The 21,611-nt window shown below is 32.6% G+C and overlaps 2 protein-coding genes across 4 annotated transcripts; both read right to left on the bottom strand.

Moving 5' to 3' along the window:
• Window positions 1-227: 227 nt before the first annotated feature.
• Window positions 228-1,067, bottom strand: LOC123893157 (two-component response regulator 24). The gene is made up of 2 exons (XM_045943079.1): window positions 852-1,067; window positions 228-548 (listed from the first exon to the last, which is right to left on the bottom strand). Exons 1-2 carry the CDS (start codon window positions 1,065-1,067, stop codon window positions 366-368), a joined length of 399 nt encoding a protein of 132 aa, XP_045799035.1. The 3' UTR covers window positions 228-365.
• Window positions 1,068-3,838: 2,771 nt separating this feature from the next.
• On the bottom strand, window positions 3,839-20,143 carry LOC123889965 (CLIP-associated protein). 3 transcript variants are annotated; one of them, XM_045939498.1, is made up of 21 exons: window positions 19,478-20,143; window positions 18,020-18,175; window positions 17,864-17,926; window positions 15,538-15,606; window positions 15,217-15,370; window positions 14,231-14,392; window positions 13,277-13,374; window positions 12,944-13,018; window positions 12,799-12,867; window positions 12,628-12,713; window positions 12,440-12,557; window positions 11,384-11,482; window positions 10,944-11,301; window positions 8,991-10,798; window positions 8,082-8,183; window positions 7,546-7,650; window positions 7,344-7,418; window positions 7,194-7,262; window positions 7,004-7,072; window positions 6,314-6,415; window positions 3,839-4,329 (listed from the first exon to the last, which is right to left on the bottom strand). In XM_045939498.1, exons 1-21 carry the CDS (start codon window positions 19,808-19,810, stop codon window positions 4,168-4,170), a joined length of 4,332 nt encoding a protein of 1,443 aa, XP_045795454.1. In that variant the 5' UTR covers window positions 19,811-20,143; the 3' UTR covers window positions 3,839-4,167. The 3 variants fall into 3 exon arrangements, 2 of the variants coding, with proteins under 2 accessions (XP_045795454.1, XP_045795455.1); XM_045939499.1 differs by having other exon boundaries at window positions 14,231-14,389; window positions 19,478-20,111; XR_006802678.1 differs by lacking the exons at window positions 3,839-4,329; window positions 6,314-6,415; window positions 7,004-7,072; window positions 7,194-7,262; window positions 7,344-7,418 and having other exon boundaries at window positions 8,082-8,196; window positions 19,478-20,011.
• Window positions 20,144-21,611: the final 1,468 nt, after the last annotated feature.

The following is a 21,611-nucleotide window of genomic DNA, read 5'->3' as shown; positions in this document are numbered from 1 at the left end:
ATATTTTTTTTATCTATTTAATTAAGAGTTTGACGATATAAATCTCATATAGATCAGCTATACTAGAATTATAGAATTTGATTTTACCATAGTAAAGGTAGAATTAGTCAAGTACCAAAAGAAAAATAAAGAAAATACACGGAATTTGGAAACTAAATATAAATACTACATGCATTTTTATTTAAATTAATATAAATACTCCCATGAGTAAATATTTCATAATTAGACCGTACATCTTTTTTTGTATATCCAGATAGTAGATAGGAACATAAACTGAAACATTCTAGAGTTACAAAGATAGTTATTAAATCGTTAGCGCTGCATATATAACATAAATTTTTCAATTACTTGCATCCACCACATGTTTAAATTGGATTAGAGTTGATGATCTTATGAAGAATGGAAGTAAGCTTTGGTATGGTCAAGGGTTTCTCTTGATAGTCATCAAGTCCAGCTTCCATAAACTTTAATATTTCTTCTTCGGTAGAGCGTGACGTCACACCAACTATAGTGCTACAAACTCCCATTGCACGAAGTTCCTTTGTTGCCTAATACCACCCACATAAATAAACACATAAATGACCACATGTAGAAAATGTTTTTTTTTTCATAAAAAAAATGTTTTTAATATAAATTAGTGAATAAAAATTAGAGAGAAATTTTTTTAAATCTTTTTATAAATCATGACGAAGAAATTAGAGAGAAATTTCATTTTTTTCATTAATTAATTTTTTCTAGAAGTGTACATATAGAACATCATTAAATTTTTTTTTGGTTGTTGAAGAAATATAAAGCACAATTATATAAATATAAATGTAAACTTGGGGAGTAATATAATTAAGTATATATACCTCAATGCCATTCATGATAGGCATATCCATGTCCATGAGAATTAGGTCAAATTTTTTGCCATGCCAATGAATGTCCACGGCTTCTTTTCCATTTTCCACAACATGACTTTTCACTCCAAAATTATTCAACATCTTTTGATGAACCTTTTGGTAGATTTTATGGTCATCTACAACAAGTGCTGTTAACTTGGATGCAAAATTTTGAGGTGATGCCATATTTGGTTTTTGTGTTTAGATATTGCACAACTTTTTCACTTCTCCTTACACTTGTTGCACAAAATAAATATAAAAAATTAGTTTGTTTTCGTCTCAAGATAACAAAAATATATGGTTTTTTTTGTTACATAAATAATAATGTATGATTATTTAAATAATGTTTGTAGATTTCAAGATATCGTTGCACTAACCTGGATAGATAGTAAACTCTTTTTCAGATTCTGATGAGATCATTAATGAGTAGGAATGGAAGAATGAACATGAATATATATAGCTAGATATGATGTGTTATGTTATGTATATTAATTATAATAATATGGACTATATATATTGATATATGGATAGTGTTGTTGGCAACTAAGTGTGGTTCTCTCAATGTCTTAAATTTGATTCTCTCTGTGTCAATTTCAGTGGATTAGCCATACAGAGTAAAAAAAATCCTGATTTTAAATGGGACTCTCGCAAGTGGGCGGAAATATTATGATTTAAAAGAAAATGAAGTGGCCAATTGGATGGAATTTGGATTGGCTGTTGTAGAGAAACCACGCAGTTTCGAATTTCGACCATCAATTTGTGATCAGACGTCTCAAATTAAATATAAAAAAATAACATAAAAAAATCTCATTCGTCACAGTTCGTAATCGGACGGTTTAGATGCATTACTGCGTCGCGCATTAACCGCACCAAATCCCAATTGGATGTATGGATGTATGTACGTAAGCATCAACTTAAATTTGTGCAAGTGACTTTGGATTCTGAAGAAAATCTGAAAATCTAAGGGAGAGTGATATTTTTCCAAAAATGGAGGGTGATTCCTATCTTGAATAAATTTGTAGGGCATATTGTTTCTATTTTTTGCTAGACAAGTAGACAGTAATATTTTCTTGTATATATTTTAGAGGTCCTTTCCTTTTGCTACTTGCCTTTCATTTTCTTTAGCACAAAAAAACGAGTGAACCAAATTAAACGTGTGACTTTATTTCATCATCTTCGTTATAGCCATCGAGTGTTTACCTTATAATGCAAATGCAATGGAGAGAATAAACAGCGGTATGTCGACGTATAAAACTGTATTTACCAGCTGGAGGAGCATAAGAGCATCCAAATGGATGTATTCATTTTTTTGGATAATTTCACATACACATATTAGTCATTTATAAATTTATTAATAATAGTTTCTACAAGTTTAACTCAGTTAATAATTAACAACATCGCATTATATAAGTAAGAGTCGGAGTTTCAATTTCGGACACTTCATTTTATCACTGTCAAGATGGAATTTCAAGCTAGAGAAAAAAAAAATGCTTGGATGCAAACCTCATTTTAATAAGTAATCAAATTTTTAACCCCAATGTATCTATTAATTCTTATTGGGTGAGATCTTGGTTAACGATGCTCTAAGCAATAGAATAGAACGCAACTAGGTAGGTGGTCCAAAGTTAAAGAGAGAGTTAAATATGTTACTTATTTTTATATCACCAAAAAAAAATATAGAGATTTTTAAAGTTTAGCTCTTATTTAATTTTTAGTCTTTAAGAAAAATTGTGCAAAGTTTTAAATTTGTTTAGGGTTAGAGTTTAGGATTTTAAATCACATTTGCATGTTAATGAGATTTCACCTTGTCTTGAAGGCTATGTTTGGATTTATGGAATGAAATGGAACAAAATGGAGTATAATAATATTTCATTGTTTGGATTTGTAAAATAATAATAGAATGAAATGGATTTCATCCAATATCACCATTTACCTTCAATTATGTTCCTCTCCTTTTTATTTCCAAACAATTGAAAGGAATATTTATTTCATTCCGCTCCATTTCATTTCACTTCATTATATTTCGCTTCACTCCATTTCATTATATTTCATAATTCAAACAGAGCCAAACAATCATTAAATACTTGGGCCCCCTTTATTGCACCCAAAAAAAAAATCAATTAACTAATACTACCTCACAAAGAAACATGATTTGTAGTATTCAGATTTCCACAAAAAGCTAGAAAATTTTATTTCTTAAATTGCTTACTAGTATGTATCATTAGGTGAAGCCTACCCTAGTCGATGATAATTTGGTACTTCTTAATCTTTTATTATAAGCACAAGTATGTTTTTTAAATCTATTAAATAATTAATGTAACTCGCATACTATATTATAAATTAGATAAATCCATTATTCAAAGAATCTAAAAAATAATTTTTTACCTATAATTAAGGTTGGAGGAAGTAATATTTACCCAACAACTAATAAGAACAAGTCACATAACTAAATTTAAATGTGATACCTACAACTAATTTTTAACCAACTTTTACCTCACATGCATATATGATTTATTAGAGTTAATTATTGGATAAATACTCCAAACTATCAAAGAATAACCTAGAAAAAAATCATATTAGTTTTTTACTTAATTAAAAAACCATTTTATGTACTCATTTTCTTGGTTTTTTTAAGATTTGTTTATACAAGAAACAGTCCAAACAAAATTACACTAAAATTAAAAGTATTTTCAAAAATCAAGCCGATCTAAAGTAAGTTGATTCATAGGACGGATCCAACTCCTCTAAAATGAATGTTTCACTTTAAAGTGTAAAATTAATAATATCAACAATTAATTAATAAATTAAAACTAAATATTATAGATACATCATAACAAATCGTAATGTTGTTACGATCACAACTCTTAATAGGACAGTAATGCATTAGGAGACGAATTTCTTTTTCTTGTTAGTTCACTCGCATGTTTTCGAAACGATCCAAAATATATTCAAGTAACTGAACCAATGCGGCTTTCTTGAAAACCATTTAATACAATCAAATCAATAATGTTTATGTTTTCTCAAAGTAGATTACAATTTGCGCACTCTATTCCACCACCAGCACTCTCCAAATTCCAACAAACATTTTGTCAAAAATAAACCAACAAACATTGGCAGGAAAAAAGAAAAGAAAAACTATATATAGAACCAAAGGGAAACCTTGTACCAAAAAATAAAAGAACAAAAGGAAACCCCACTTCTAAAACTCTTGCACACAAATATACAAAATGCACATCAATGAAGAAGATAACGCCAAAAAAGCACAAACTTTGTTCACATGAACCTGCTAATCATGAACGGCATCAATTGCTTTGCCTGTCCTGGCTTGTGAGATTCGATTAGCATAAATAGTGACCAGCTTCAACTGTGTGCTGTTAAGGCCTTGCAAATATGGCAAGAATGCTTTCCCAAGCATTATATAAATATCCACGAGACAGAAAACGACAGTCTGCAACCATCAACCATTTACATAAAATGAGCAACGAAACAGATCAGATATAGAGGGAACAAAGAACTTCGTAAAAACAAACCATCAATTATTAATGATAAAAATACACCCTAATAATCCTCATTCGAAGAAAAAGAATCATATTCAATTATATTTTCATCATTTTGTCAGAGTAAACAAATATTAAGAAATAATATCAGGATGCGGGTGCAATGCAAGTTCAGGTGCTTAGATCAAATCACCGTCACTAAAATTCAAGGGGCTCGGCACATGGAAAGCATTAGTAGTTCCCTAAAATGATTTTATGCAAATGAGGGAATGCATAGAATAATCCCTCAAATTAAGAATGGAAGGGAATGATAATCCCATTCTATTAAAGCATTTGGTATGGCAAATTATGATGGAATAATGTACAAACAGAGTTTATGCTTATAGGAAGGACATATCCAGGAATTAATTAATGAGAGGTAAATTTATAAGAATCAATGTAAACAAGTAATAGGGTATTGAAGCAATAACTAAGGTAACAAGGTTAATTGTTTATGCTTAGAGGAAGGACAGATCTGGGAATTAATTAATGAGGAGTAAATTCATAAGTCGAGAATCAAAAGATGTAAACAAATAATTGGGTATTGAAGCAATGACTTGCTAAGGTAACAAGGTTAGGGTCAGTTAACTTTGTGAAAACATTTTCTATTTTCATTTCCTTAAATATGTGTTAGTTTTACTTGTCAACAAGGAGAAAATAGACTTTTAATGTGAGTCATTGTGACAGAGAAGAAAAAAATAATAGCTAGAAATGATGAAAATTACTCTTTTAAAATTTTCGTTGTTGCTGGAAATGCAAAACAATGGTTCGCTTCAAGAGTATTTTTCTCCTTGTTAACAAGTAAAACTAACACAAAATTTAGGAAATGGACATAGAAAATATTTTCACAAAGTAAATAGGCCCTACTTGCAAAACATTATTGGAGCAGCCCATCCCAGAGGTGGCCTAACCACTCATTTAAATTTGTTTTGATCACAGGTCACTCATGAGCCAAAAACTTATTTTTAACATTAAATGATAATATGATATTACATATAACCAACAAAACGTTGCAAAGATGTGGGATCAAGATCCCTACTTGTCCCCCCTAAATCAACCCATTATAATGTTATCACAATATCATTCTTGTACGTAAATATTTTTAAAAGTATATATTCTTTCTCACAATGATGCATTTCCGATGGGGTAATTGGGCCAGCAGTGACTTTTCAGAGACAGTTGTGGCAGATGGAGATGGTGGGAAGGTATACAAATTGGCTTTATTTAAACTGGGCGGAGCAGTCAGATTATTTTTAAAAAATTCCTCGATGAAATTGCATCGCTGGTGCCTCATTTAAGAACTATTCTACATTTAATATACCTCACCACTAGTACTTCTACGAGTCTTGCTCACATGTACCCATACACACTAAAGCTAGACTGTACCATTTTTGCGACAATAGGTGCTACCAACCCCAACTTTATCCCTTATGCTTTCATTTCTAATCATATTTTGTTTTGTGTGAGTATGACAACTTAACTAACCATTCTCATATTCCCAACATTGAGTTTTACACTTCTACTTATTGAATATCTATGATCCAGCATTTAATATCATAAAACATTTTTGGATCATGAGTGTTGAAGTCATAAAAAAAAAAAGCTAGACTAGCTCACATCATCAAAGCATGTTCTGCTCAATAATCCAAGATGTTTCAATTAGTGACACCATTGTCTTCTTACCCAAAATGCATTTCTTATTAATGTTTGGAACGGATAACTATTTTAAGGTACCAAATATGTTTAAGCAGGTATCTCGCTGGCCAATAAATTATTTATAACTACATATACACTACATCACTATGTTCTTTGACTGACAATAAATTATCATCTCAAATTAAAAAAATGTAAGAAGAGATGAACCATAAATTACTGCAGATAAAAGACCCAAAATACCTTGCGAACATCTGCACTCTGGTTTCCAAAAGCTTCAAAAAGAGCAGGCAGAAACGAGGGTAACCGAGCCATCAGTTCCTCCTGAGAGAGCCTGCCCACAAGCTGAAGAAAGGAATAATATGATGTTATTGTTTACACAAGTAATATTTATAAAGCATAACTCAGATATGATACAGCTTGCCTAGAATACATGAAAACATTCATGAAACAAGAAAACAGAGTTTTAGCTAGAAAAAGACTTTGGAAAACTATATGTCTCTCTCTTCAGGAAAAACACAGCTCATGAAGGAGGAAGGACCAGAGAGCAAAATAGAACAATTGTTCAGATGGGGAGAGAGAGAGAGAGAGAGAGAGAGAGAGAGAGAGGAAACTTAATCGAAGCAGGATAGAACAGTTCACTGGTTAGATTGAAGCTTAAGTCCAGTTTAAGGAACATTCACTAGTTTATGTTATTGTTTAGTACAAAAAATTTAAACAGTTGTATTCATATAATGTAGTAGCCAATTAACATACAATATAACATAAATAAGATAAAAGCAGGACACTTCCGGGATATGTTTTACAAGTATCACCAGCATGTGGTATAGCATATTGGCACAAAGTAATACCCCCGCTCATTTTGAAATATATCACTGGTTCATTGGACACTTATTTCACATATAAAAAGAAGGTTGTCCAAGAGACAATTACCTTTGTTAAGCAATTAATGCAAGTGACAAGAGTTTTCTCATCCTCGGTAACCAGTAGAGGGACAATAACCTGAAACAGTTTATACATTACATTAGCATTAAGTTAACAAAGAGAAATCCTACTTTCTTTTCTCAAACATTTTACAGGAAATAAGGTGGCTACAGAGTACAAAAACCAAGCAAGTACATACACTTAAACATCTGAATGGATCATAAAGAGATAAAACAATGGTCAGGCAATGCTCTGCTTCATTTGAAACCTGAATAAGAGATGAAAGAAACTGAGACTATGAAAGAAAGGAAATAGAAAAGACAAACTATAATACGACAACTTTGACTACCTTAGGAACGACATCTTTTGTAACATGAAGCAGCTTCTCAATTACAATCTCAACTGAATTCTCCAGAGCATCTTTCTGTTAAGAATAAAAGTAAAAAGAAAAAAAAATGATCTTCATAACTAGAAGCAATCATTTTTTTTATATTATTTAAAAATAGACTGATATGAGCAGTCTAAAAAATTGCTTAAAACGGAGTACGGACCTGGTTTTTGAGCATTTCAACTATCAATGAAAGAGCAAGCTCTCTGACTGAGGAATCCAAATCATCCAGCACCTCAAGCACAGCGGTCAAAATTTGATTGAAGTACTGAAAGTACACCATAGAATGACCATCACATGGTGACAAAAAATCCAAATATATTGTGCATTGTTGTTAACTAAATCAGAAACATTACTCTTCTCATACAAACGGAACTTATCTATTTATACATAATTGATTGATTACACAAAAACAATTAGTAAAAACTCCAAAACATTGATACTTCTGCTAGATGTGAGGGTGTGTGCTTAATCCCATATTGCCTATAGATACTTGGTGCTTATAACCCTCACTTTACGAACCTGATTTGTGGGTTGAGTTAACCCCAAGTCCAGATTAAGAATACTAGTACTAATGCAACAAGAGGATGTAGTCACAAATTTCCAAAAAAGTGTATATAAGGTAAGTAGCAATAAGCCAATAACGACCAAACAACATGGGTACAAGAAGAGAGACACTCAATATGAAATCAAGCATACCTTAGTCCATACAGCCTGATCATTTGTAATAGAAGCGTCAAATAACTGTTGAAGTGCAGCCTGTTTACTAGAAACAGGGCTTCCATCATCGGCATTGCATATCTACACAAAGCAACTATATCTTTTCAGTTGTGATGTGAAAAAGTCTAAGATACAACTATTAAAATAAACCTAAAACATGATCAGCTAGATAAAAATGTCTCCACTAGCAGACACTTGGTTTTACATTGTAATGTGACTAGGCTGCTTTTAAACGATCTCTAGGCTGATTTTAGAGATTTAGGTTTGCCCTGCTACCGCAGACAATTTTCCTACAGCTTATTATCAAGGTTTTGGGAAGGGTGAGGATACAAAAGATACAGGGAAAGGTTTAATTCTTTTTCTTGTGTTCATTCTTACTAGCTGCAGCACAATGCTAGAGATTTAAAAATGGTGGCAGCCACTATTTCTCCTTGATTTGTGTTCTTGGCCTCCTTGTGGTGTTTTACCCAATGACTTTTAGGGGGTTTCTGTTTTTATTTAGGACAGATTAAAAGAAAAACTCAATCGGCGATCATTATAACAGTTGGTTGTTGGCTAGTTAGAGGGGTTAGTTAAGGTACTGGTACCATTTATAATTTTTTGCATCGAGTAAAAAGAGCCATGAGGAATTGAGGATAAATCATTCTCCTATTATCAATATTCAATAAAATGCTTAGTTCCTTTGATTGTTTTAATCAATTTTTTCCTTTTTCTTGAGCCGATGATTCTTTTTCTTCTTAGTTTTTTTTGCTACACTATGCTGTTCATGAAGAATGCTTATTTCCTTCCTATTCCTTTAACTCACTCTTTATCTATCTTACAGAATCTTTTGTTTTGATGAATAACAATTAAAAAACCAACTTGTCCTCCACAAGTAGCATAACTCACCATATGAAGAATTTGAGGAATACTGGGCCCAGTGTCTGTCATGGAGTTAATCTTTACAGCTTCATTTGTGTGTTGATTAAGCTCCAATACAGAAGGAAGTTCTTTGTCATGTGCATAGCCTTCACCAACATTTAAACGCTCTAATGACACCAGACAATTAACATCTAGACGAGGAGTTGAAAGGCCCTCAAAATCCATGCTACTGTCCACATGTCCAAGTTGATTAGATTGAGAGCTGAAATCTTGACCCATTGGATTGACTGAATATGCATGATCTTTGGATTTTGAATGAAGATTATCACAATTAGAATCAGTCTCAAGATTATGGTTATGATTATTGTCCTCACTTTCAACAGAAGTTACGGGACCAAGACTGGATTTCAAAATAGTTGAATCCTGGGAGCTCCACTTTCTGCCACCATCACTTTCTAGGGAACCAACCGAATATCTTCCAAGGTAATGAGCTTTCCTAGAGAAACCAACAATCCCGTCTTCAGATGATGTTCCTACAACATCAGATGGATCATAGGAAGACTTGGAACGTTGTCGCTCTTTCTTGTTCTGCAGATAGTTTATTAGGTCTACTTCGATGCGAGGGGTGTACTGTTTAAGGGCTCGTCTCAAAGAATTTTGATCTTCCACCGACAAACTCAGAATGAAATTAAGAACTGCAGTTGAATCAAAGTGAGTATACACTGATATAATGCAAGTAATAGCTGCTTCTTTAAGCTTTGTATTTTTATCATGAACCAAAGGGGTTAACTTAGCGAGCCACAATTTTAGTATGCCAATATTAGCAGCACCTTCTGCATTCATTGAATGTTTGTTAAAGGAATTGATTGCGAATTCAATCACGGCCAATTTAGCCTTTGGAGACCTTTGTTCGTCTAGAGAACGTAACAGTGCAGGTAAGAGAGAATCAATACTGTAAGTTCTGGTAACAACGTCCAATGTTGTTGAACATGGCTGCCTAACAACCTCTTTAGGATCAATTAACCGAGAAAAGACATGTGGTAATATTCTTTCCATGTAACCCTCAAAAGGCTTTCGACATGCTGGAACAATATCTGCTAGTGTTGAAAGAGCAGCTTGTGCAACTTTATGGTGAGGATCATCCAAGTGCTGGAAAAACAACTTCATTACCTTCTCAAAATTCTGAACAACTTCTAGAGTTCCCTTTGGACCTTGCTGCAACAACGAGTGAAGATAATTAAATGCAGCAACCCTAGAAGACCAGTCAGAACCTGACCTAAGTCCTTCACTCAAAGCTTCATGAAGAGATGCTGGTCCATCTGCATAACTTGACATCTCTCCAGGAGATAGCTGGTTATCATCAAAACTCTTCCTCCTGCCAGCAGACAGACGTCCAGCTGCATTCTTTCTCACTAGCGGTCTCTGAAAATTAGGCACATGGCTATTATGTGATTCCCTAAAGTTTCCATCTCTATATGGGGCATCCAAATACTGCTTATCAGTGGTGTGGTTCATAAATCGCCTAGCCTCCCTAATGTCACTATTGTCATCAACAGGACGTCTTTCTTGTAATCTTTCAGAAGGCCTTCTAGTTGAATATGAGGAAGATGATGGTAAAGGCTCAATATCAACATTACTATGATATGATGACTTTGCAGAATCTTTGGAAGCTTGAATTTGAGTGATTATGTCGGACAAACCCAGACTACCATTTCGGTTGCTACCTTTATAGACACCATAAGCAGTAGGTTCTGCTGTTGAAGAGCTTGTCAAATGATTGGTTGCAGAGACAGCAGCTGGGAAAGGCGGATCACGAGACGATGGAGGGTCAACTTCTGCACTAGGGGCAATAAGAGAAAAATTTAGCCGCTCATGAAGAATTTACATAAGAAACACACCGCTATCACCAACCATCAAATAGTTTAAAATCCTGAAAATTGAGGATAAAACAAAAATACAACTGCCAAACTTATTTGGTACCTAGATCCAAACTTGATGACCGGAGAGTAGATGAATTGTGCTTATCAGACATATTCAAGCCCCTAAGCATGCTTTCAATAGCAGAGACCTTCTGTTTGCTTGCATGCAACACACTTTCCAAACTACGTTCTGTACCCTTACCAAGTGGCTTCGTCTGTGAAAGAAGTACACCAGAGGAGATAGATGTCCCTGATGATAAACTTGAACTTCTATCCATTGCAACAATTGCAGATGTTCCATAACCAGGTGGATTAGACAAAGCAGAGGCTTGACTGGGTAGTGACATCAGTGCACCTCTATCACGAATGGAAGGTGAAGCATGTCGCCTGTGTATTCCTCCATCCTCTTCATTTATTAACTGCAATTAACATTCATTTTAAAAGATGACTACAACAGAAAAATAAAGGAAGAAAAACACCCTCAAGATCATAAGTGTATACCCGTTGAATAACAGGGTCAAAGGATGAAAATAAGCGACGTGAACGCTCTGGCCAAGTTTTTGCAAACATTCTGTAGCACATTCTTGCAGTAGATCGTACCTATAAATTTTTACACAGTAATCATTTTCATGCGAATATATTTTGACAACAATAATGTGGTTGCTATAAACAATGTGATGTCATAAAAAGTGTCTATTTATAAATGAAATTTGATAGATAAAAAGGCTTGCTAAAGAATAAAGTAATAAATTAAATTATCATAGTTTATAGAGTAACTGATCTGCAACCTGCATGAAAATATCTAAAAACATCTTACCAAACATCATTATACAATGAAACAGAATAAAAAATAATCACATCATTTGAACACCCTTTTACTTAGAAGAGAGAAACAATATCAAACAAATGTGTTCCAAAAGATAAAAACAGTAGATTTATGCAAAAAATATGGTTTCATGTCTCCAACCCTGATTCCTTATGGGACATGATGGCAGGAGAGTAGTGAGTTTCTCACAACAGAACTTCCTTTTCGATGCTTATTTTCTTTCTTATGTTCATGTTGGAAAAGTAAAACTGATCTTTAGTCATTGCATTTCTGCAAGTGCATGTGTATGCACAAACACAAAGCAATAACAGACCACTTTTCTTCGGTTAAACATAATAGACATGTCACTTTTGCATGAATTTTATTGATGTAAAATTTTTAATAATTCTTTACCACACACAGACACATATCGAGACAAGCCAACCAATGAATACAACAGCATGTGAATTTTTACAATTTCAGTATCACTACTGGAATTTACATTTACAATATTATTATTATTATTATTATTATTATTATTATTATTATTATTGTACATTTAATGGGAATAGCTATGTTGCTAAAGTAAAGAGGAAACAAGAGAAACAATGTCACTTCCCACAACTGCAAATGCAACACACCAACCAAAGTTATGTAAATTATTTCAAAGCTCATAGAGAAGAGCAACCCAAAGAAAAAGCTAAGTCAAATTATATTACTAAATGTCAAATAACCGGAAACTATAACTCTACCTCACTCATTGCATCTGAAACGCAACACTTAATCATATCCTCATATAACTCTGCTGAACGATGTATTTCTGGTGCATCCGGCCAATGTTCTATGACCAAAAGAGCATATTCACAGCACCTACAATACAAATGGAATTATAAAAACCAAAAAATTCGCATGTCTCTTTTCAATAGTTGACAATCCATACCTTGCACGAAGTACTGCATTGCGATCATTTTTAGCACAGTCAGCTATTCGGGGAAGCACACGGGCAACTTTGCAGTTGCGCAGCATCTGAAAAGGTAAATGACAAAGGTGAATATGGAACACGTAAAAGGCATAAAAAAATGCAGACAATTACATCAGTAGACTACATTACCGTTTTTATGCAGTTATCTGCAGACTCTGCAATTACAAGCACAGTAATCACAACCAGCTTGAAAAGGACCTGATTATCAGATCAAGAATTAATAATATTGAAAGTATCACAGTTATGACAACCAAAGATAACTGGTTGAACTTACGGGTATAAACATTTCGGCATATGCTTCAAAATCACCCAAGAGTTCCTTTGACAAAAAGCACAATAAATGGCAAGCCTATAATAAAGCAAACAATAAACCAAAATTAGTTTGGTATTAGTACTAAGGTCAATCAATAAATGAATTTTTCACTTTGAGATATACAAAGCAGGATTACTTCAAGCAATCAAGCCTTCAACAGAGAATATTCGCAAACCTCAGTTTTGAAATAAAGAAGGATGAACAAAATCAAACTTTCACCTTGACATGGTACAATTATTTTTATCAACAAACAAAACTTGCATTAAATAATGACAATAAAAAATGTTCATGCACCTGTTTTACAATGCTAGATCTTCTGTCTGACAATTGTGTACTTAAAGGTCCACCAAGTTGCTTAAGGAGTCCTCGAAAACATGGATAATCAGCAGCGCCTGACAAGGAGAGTATTAAGAAGATTCAACGGTCATCATTAGACACACAAAAGAAGATAATTGTATTCCACAAAAATAGACTTCAGTTAATATTACAATAAATGTAGAGCTACTTTTCCTTAAAATAGAGAAAAATTTGATAAAAAGAAAAGATATAAACAAAGAAGATAATTCAAAATACATAATAGCCTCGTTGATTTGTCGGCTCTGAACTCTAATCAATTTATTTTAAAACGTTCAACTAAAGTTTACGGCACCAAACAAGCACCGATCCCCCTGTTTTGTAGAATTAGGATCCTAATACCCTCCTCTGTAAATGGAAAAAAAAAATTGACTCTAATCCCTCAACAGCTATAGTTTTGGTCCTAGACCCTTTTTGGATAAACAACTTAATTAAGCCCTTCTAGCATAAGCACTTATCATATAAGTGTTGATGTATAAGTTATTTTTATAACAAAAGATAAAAAAAAATAGTCAAATTATTTCCATAAAAGCTACAAGTTGTTTTCATAAGCTATCTTGGAGAGCTTGTGGAAATAAGATGAAAACATATTATGGACATATCATAAGTTGTTTCCATAAGCTCTCTAAAACAGTCTAATAAGTGTTTATGCTGGTAGTTGCATTTAATTTTCCTTTCTATCATTTATTTGTTGAACACATATATTTTGCCATAACTATTTATGACATAGTGCCATTTATGAACGCGTGTTGAATCAACATCACCATAAAAACCCAAAACCAAATTCATAAAAGATCACCATAAACATCCTTCAAAACGGGTACAAGTTCTTAATATTGTATTATAAGCATATGAAGATCAGACAATCCTGAAAAGGAATTTTGAAACACCAACCTCCTAGAACAAGACCCTCAATTCTCTGCATAGCAGCAATACGAACAGACCAGTCTTTTTCAGGCACAAGGATAGATGCAATCTTCTCAATTTCCCTGATTAACTCCTTATCTGAGTACACCTTGACAGGGTCTATGGGTTTCTCCGTGACATCCCCTTCTGCTGCTCATAATATAATAAGCAAAATGAACATTTAAATACTAGCAGTTCATTAAGTAAAGTGTCAACATTCTACCTAAGGGGAGAATAAGTGTCAAAATCATATACTTTCTGACTGTGCAAAGAATTTAACATGCAATATAGAAATATTTTGTTTGAAATTTACAACTAGGAATGTTACTTATCTCTTTCGAAGTTTGAATCATATCATTCCCCATCAATCATTTCTTTCCAAGTTCCACCACTAAAATAATCTCAGTTTTTACACATTCTGCACTTACATCTCATGTAAATCTTTTCATTGAAATGCAGAAAAAAAATATTCACCAATAGACAACTAAATGTAGGCAGATCCCAAGGAAAAAAGTAATTAAAGCTTAAGGTATAATCCCAATTATCATGTAGGCGTGACAGATTGACGCAACAAAAAAATAAAAATAAAATCAACACAGCTATTGCCAATTGAAATAGCATCCCTTATCATCAAAAAGTAAAAGCTCTAACATTAAGATATGAAAGCTTCAATGGTAAGATAAAAGGAGAATAACTACTACATACAAACCCAAATATGGGATCCTAAAACAAACATGCCAACTCTCCACATTCACCGAGTTATAAAAATTTGAAAGTATGCCCCAGTAATCTCACTATCATGCAACTATCTCAAATGAACAATTTTTCATTAAAGGAAAATATACAATTAAAGAACCTGTAGAAGAGGGAAACTATGGGTAAGATAAGATAAATCCATGATGCATGTATAAAATTGCATCGATGCTAAATTAATATATAAATGTCTGTTATCCAAGAATTGCAAATATTCTAACCTCCAAAAAGAGAGGCCTCCCTTGAAGAACTTTTGGCCTTTGGACTATTTCTCTTGGGTTTAGGGTTAATTTCCCCAGTCATATAACCTGGTTGAATACCATCTGAGCGAACTTTTGGTTGAATACTCTCTAACCTGGCATTAATATCTTTCACCTGAAACCATCATGATACAATGAAAAATAGTTAATAAACTCACACATTAGCTGACATTAGAATGTAAAACGGCCTTCAAAGATCTGAATCCATTAGTTAAAATGTGTTTATGTAGGTAGATAATTATAACAAAACAATCAGGAAATCAATTCTTGTTTGACATATACCAAAGATGAAGGAAGATTGTAGCGGTGAAGTTCATCACGAAATTGAGGTCCAGCTTGTGTATACATTTCCTGTAAAAGAGAACGTCAAAGAAATGCATTAACAACAACATTCACTGTGGTGAAAATATCCACAATTGCTAGCCTCAGGTGTATGAGTATGAACATATCAATAAAGCAACCTTTGTATTGCATCATGATATCAATTACCAAAGTGTTAAATAAAATAAGATAAACGTAATCCACAGTTATTTTTTTATTTTTTTTATAATATGCACAAGTAGAGACGTTCCATTTAATGGATAAGTTCAAACTATCAAAAAATAAATCAGCACCAGATCAATATCAAAATTAAAGCTTCAAGGGCAACAGGACTTCAATTTTATATAAAATCACAAGTTAGCATAGATTTTATATCTATATCTATATCTATACTAATCAGATACATGAGTTTTGGTGTGGACTTTTCATAATACCAACAATACCCTTGATTTTTTTAGTAGCAACAAAAACCTTTTATTAACAAACTCCATAAGACACATCTTTTTTTTAGCAGCAAAAATCTTTTATTAACAAACTCACCATAACATAAGACATAACTTTTTTTTTGGACATAAGTTAGACACAGGCAGGCGCGGAACGCGCTTGCCTGGCCCGCTAGTGAAATATATAAATTTTATATAAATCAGCTTTGAGATTATAGTATAACCAAATATCACAAGTTAGCATAGTTCTAAGATCCAACCAAGTCCCCCATTATACCCACTTTCAAATTTCAATCTTTTATTCTTCAATATATATGGCATTGGTTTATTTTTGGGTGAAATATGTTTTTATTTCCTATAAATATGCGGTTTTTCAAGTTTAGTCCCTACATAATAATAATAATAATAGTAATTTTAGTCTCTACAAAAATGGTGGTTACCAACTTTGGTCCCTGACGTAAAAAGATGGCTGACTGGACAATCACAATCATGACTGGACATGCCACATGGCTATTTAAATTGACTGGGCGTCCACATGTCAAGTGAGTCATAATTTTATAATAATATTAATAAAAAATTAAATATAATTTATTTTTGGTTAAAGAAAACTAATTAAATATAATTTATTTGTTTCAATTTAAAACTAATAATTTCCAAATTAAAAACTTGATTATTTTTCTTAAGAAAAAAAAAAAAATACCCTAATCAATTAAATTTCCAGCAGCCTCATTGCCTTCTTCTCACGTGTTTTAGCCGTCACCATCTACAAACCCAGTAGTACTAGTATTTCCATTTCCATTTACATGATTCTCTGATACTGATAGACCCAATTTCAACCTAAGAGAAGCAATTTCATCTATCCTGTATATATGTGTTTGATCTTATGCGCCATCTTAAAAGAAAATACAAAAGGGTAAGATGAGAGAAAATGTTTACTTTTGTGGTGAAGGTTCTGTGTTTTGACAACTTGATTTCTTAAAGATTTACATTCGATTTCATCAAGAATGCTGTGCGCATCAAACAAAGCGTACTTGAGGATCACTGTTTCTACTACTTTCCTTTCTAACTTTATGGGGGCCGTACAACTTCCTCAACGTTTTTCATCTGCCACACACCACCTTCCTCCATCTCTTGCATTGAGCTTACTCATTCGTTGGCAAATATACTGAAAACCGTAGCTTCCAGTGGCTCTCTCATTTTTCTCCTCCATCACTGCGCATCATGAAAATGGATGGGATGAAGCAAATATAGGTTTGCGATTGCGTTTGCAGGTGAAGAACGAATTTGAGCTACTAAATTGAATGTGTTGGTGGTTAAATCTTACAACGGCGTTTGCAGATTAAACAAATCTGAGTTTGAATGAAGTTGAAGTTGGGAATTAGGGATCTAATGTGTTGATTTTGTGTATTTACTGCTTTTAATATTGTATAAATGTTTTTTTAAAAATAATTATTATTTTGTAAATCAAATAAACAAAACATAAGTCAACAATGCCATGTGGATATTTTAATTGCTGTGGCATGCTCAGTCATGATTCTGTTAGCCTACTAAGCATCCATTTGACAGCAGGGACCAATTATACATACAGCCGTTATTGTAGGGACTTCAATTACTATTTATATTATGTAGGGACTAAACTTGAAGGTCGCGTATTTATATGGACTAAAAACATATTAACCCTTTACAATTCTTTTTTTATTTTTAGCTAAGACTAGTATTTCTTAAATTAAAACTAACTATAGATTTGATATGGCATAACTCTTTTTTAGTAACTAGCATAAACTCGATGTCATTTTAAACAAATCATTTAGATAAAATGTACCTACAAAATAATCCATACTTACCTCAACGCACAAAATAGCCGCTTCCCTAACAGCAAGATTTGGGTCATTCAGCAACTGCAAAACCTGACAATTGATCATGTATTGGAAGGAGTTAGTATCAGATCCTAAAACAATTTAACTGTACGAAGAAAAGTGCTGTTATGTAAAAGTCAATACAGGAGGAAGGATAGCCCGTTGAAGTGGAAGTTCGGTAGCTGAAAATAGATTAATTGCAGATGTTACAGTTCGCGTAAACTCCTCTCTGACTCTCCAGCTTTTGTGTGCCCAAGCTGAGGATCCTGCTCTTTCAACAATTATTGTAGGAGAAGAAACCTGCAAATAATAATAATAATTCAAAATGAATGACAAAACAAAGGTACAAAAAAATCAATTTCAAAATGCAAGCAGAACAGAACGTAAACACGAGAATACACATGAAACATTATGCATTTTTTTGTTGGTAATAGATGCAGAATGGCAGCATAAAAGAAACACTCAACCTACAGTCTACAATAAGGTCATACAAATAGATAAATCTAACTTTGACAGATTAGCCATGTGAAACTCCGTTCATTTGGTGATAAATTACAAGCTTATGACATTATCTATGTAAAATATGTAAAACTCTGTGTGTCTAAAAGAAGATCACACAACTTTATTTAGAATGAAGCTGCAATAATTACATTAAATGTCTAGGAAGTAGTAATGACTAGGAATACTAACAAATAGCCTAGGATGACGTAAAGCCAAGGAATAGTAAAAACACACTGACTTTTAAAAATCTACAATATGCAATATAAACCAAGTGAATCTATAAGACATAGCAATTCTGCCTTCCAGCGTAACTTGTTAAGCATAGGCTATTTCAGAAACGATGATTTGCTCAGAAAAGTCACTCTGTAACTACAATTTTTTTGTTAATAAGAGTGCATAGCTATAGGTTTCATTAGCAAATAGGTATAAGACATACACTATAGTTACAAAATTAAGACTATCAGAAAATGAAATCCCGCATGTACTTTTTTAGTTGTGTTTTTCTTGATGGTCATCTGGAGTAAACCATAATAATACTAATAAATCTTGACCAAAAAAATAATACTAATAAATAATAATATTTTATCCTAAAAAACTTCAACAGTTCAAGATTAATTATTTTATTAGAGTTAGAAATACATACAACAATTTAAAACATAACACATGATAAAAATTATAAAACCTAATTAGAGAAAAATGATTAATTCATTAAACCTACTAAGATAACAATATAACATCCTTGATGATGATGATGAAGCTATGATATATTGTGGCATTCCAATAGAACCTTTTATTCATGCAAAACAAACCTCAAACTGATCCTAGAGAAATCCTCAACTACAATTAAGGACATTAATATACGCTAATTAAACAAAGCAAAACTAATAATAACCAATAAATCTAAACATAAAACCTTCATGCAAAGTATCTAGCGAATTTTAATGCAGTAGAATCTTTCAATATACTCAAAGTTATCCACAATTAATTACCACTCAAATTTAAAATTCAATTAAAATTGAAAATCAATTAAACTTAAAATTCGATTAAACTTCAAATTCAATTAAAATTAAAATCAAGTGAGTTATAAAGTGAAAATGAAACCTCCATGAGTGTGAGAAGGAGCCGTCGTGCGGCGTCACGAACAGGCTGTTTACCGTCACCGAGACGGTCAACAACGGCAGGAAGAAGAGCGTTATAATGAAGCTTAAAGTGTTCGCCGGAGAGAACAGCGGCGGAAGCAAGAGATTGAAGTGCGCCCTGAGAAACACGGAAATTATTATCCTTCAAGAGATCGATGCAAGAATCAACGAGCGAAGTAACTTCAGAAGATGTAAGACTCTTTCTAGAAGCTTCTAGAATTTGGTAGAGACGTTCTACACCAGCCATCCTTTCCTTTGTATCTTTAGCGCGTGCAAGTTCCAACGCTTCCTCCATTTGGATCTGCTTCAGATCTAGTTGTTACGGTTGCGGTTGAAGAGAGGAACTTAATTTAGAAGCGCGTTTGAGAAAAACGGGAAAATATATAGTGAAAGTGATTATTTACCGCTTAATTTAGCGGAGCCGTCAAATTGTATTCAAGAGAGAGAGAGAGAGAGAGAGAGAGAGATAACGGGAAAGAAAAGAAGATGATGAAGGAATGAAAATTGAAAAGAAAAATGAATGAATGAAGAGTGTGATGGTTTGTGGTTGTTGAAAAATTAACCATACTTGCACTTCAAATTTACGCTTTATACCACTGGTGTTTACGTTGCGGTTTGCTTTTACGTTGTTTATTGTGTTGGTAACAAAATTGTCAAAAAAAAAATGGAAATGATTTTTTGAAAAATACCCGCTTCATTTTTCATTTTTTTTACAAAAAATAAAATACCAGCTTAATCTATTTATTTTTTCTTATTTATATGCCTCTTTTTATTTATTTTTGCTAACAAACAAAAAATGTGATATATTAATCAACCAATTAGTCGTCTCAGCATAAGATGTGTCAAAAAAAAACTATAACAATCTACAGATATTACAATCGGAATTAAGAACAACCTGAAAATAATTTGTTGGCTAAAATTAATGTATTGATTATAAACAATAATTTATATTTTTATTATAATGATTAGTGTGACACATCATGATTTAGTCATTCTTTCCTTTTCTTTTTTTCTTTGTTAATTAAGTTTAGTGGCTAAATGTCACCCTTAAAGTGGAGTGTCCCGGTTCAAACCACATTTGCTACATATAAAATTTAATGTCTCAACCAATTGAACTAAGCTCACAGAGACAATCTTTAATACAAAACTTCATAAAGAAAAAGCGTTATGATTTAATAATTGTTAGATTTCTTTCTATATATTATCATTTTAAAGAGCACAAGTGGTTAATGAAACCCCCTAACTTTCTTCAATAAAAAGCAAATTAAGATATTGAACTCAAATGGTTAATGAGTCCTCCTTAAGATAAAATATTTGAAAGAACTCGAATTCAGTTCCGATAAAAATAATTCTTAGTCGGACTTTACTTCTCTCGTTGGCGAATTTTAGATCATCATGGTCTTATTTCCATATATGAACCAGAAGATTAGTAAAAAAAATATCTTCAATCGAAAGCAATAAAACATTTATTGTTATAGAGCTCAACATTAAGAATCGGTGGCAAATCCATAATTTTTTTTTTGTGGAGTCTATAAAATAGTGTATATATTCTGACTAAAGGAAAAAATTACTAACTTTTACAAAACACACAATTATATTGACAAAAATCTCAAAAGATGTTGGGAGAAAATATGGTTGATGCTCAAATAAATTAAGACAGAATAAGAAAGTGTGTGAAAATAAAAAAGTTAAAGTTTAAAAAAATTGAAAAATAAGAAGATAAATTTGTTGGGGTTGATTGCAATATAAGTCCTACATTGCTAATGAAGAAAAAAAGTCAAGGAAATTATATTGGAGAAGTCTCACATTGCTTAGAGAAATGAAGGGTGAGTGAGCTCAATGCTTTATATTTGTGTTTTTTTTTCTTTCTCTTATGCTCTCTTTTTAAAGTATTGTGAGATGTAATTCAAATATTTACTTTTGAGAGTGTTAGTGTACGGGGTTATTGGGTGGTTGAGAGTGAGGTACATGTATTGTAACAATTTTCATATAGTGTTTATTATATGATTGTCGGTTTTGACAACGGTTGTGATTTTTTCTCAGATTTTGGAGTTTTCATGTTATATTTTTGTGTTATAATTGTGTTTTTTTATTTT

Source organism: Trifolium pratense, linkage group LG6, assembly GCF_020283565.1.
Source record: "Trifolium pratense cultivar HEN17-A07 linkage group LG6, ARS_RC_1.1, whole genome shotgun sequence".
Taxonomy (NCBI): Eukaryota; Viridiplantae; Streptophyta; class Magnoliopsida; order Fabales; family Fabaceae; genus Trifolium; species Trifolium pratense.
This window is presented reverse-complemented; position numbering and strand designations above follow the sequence as displayed.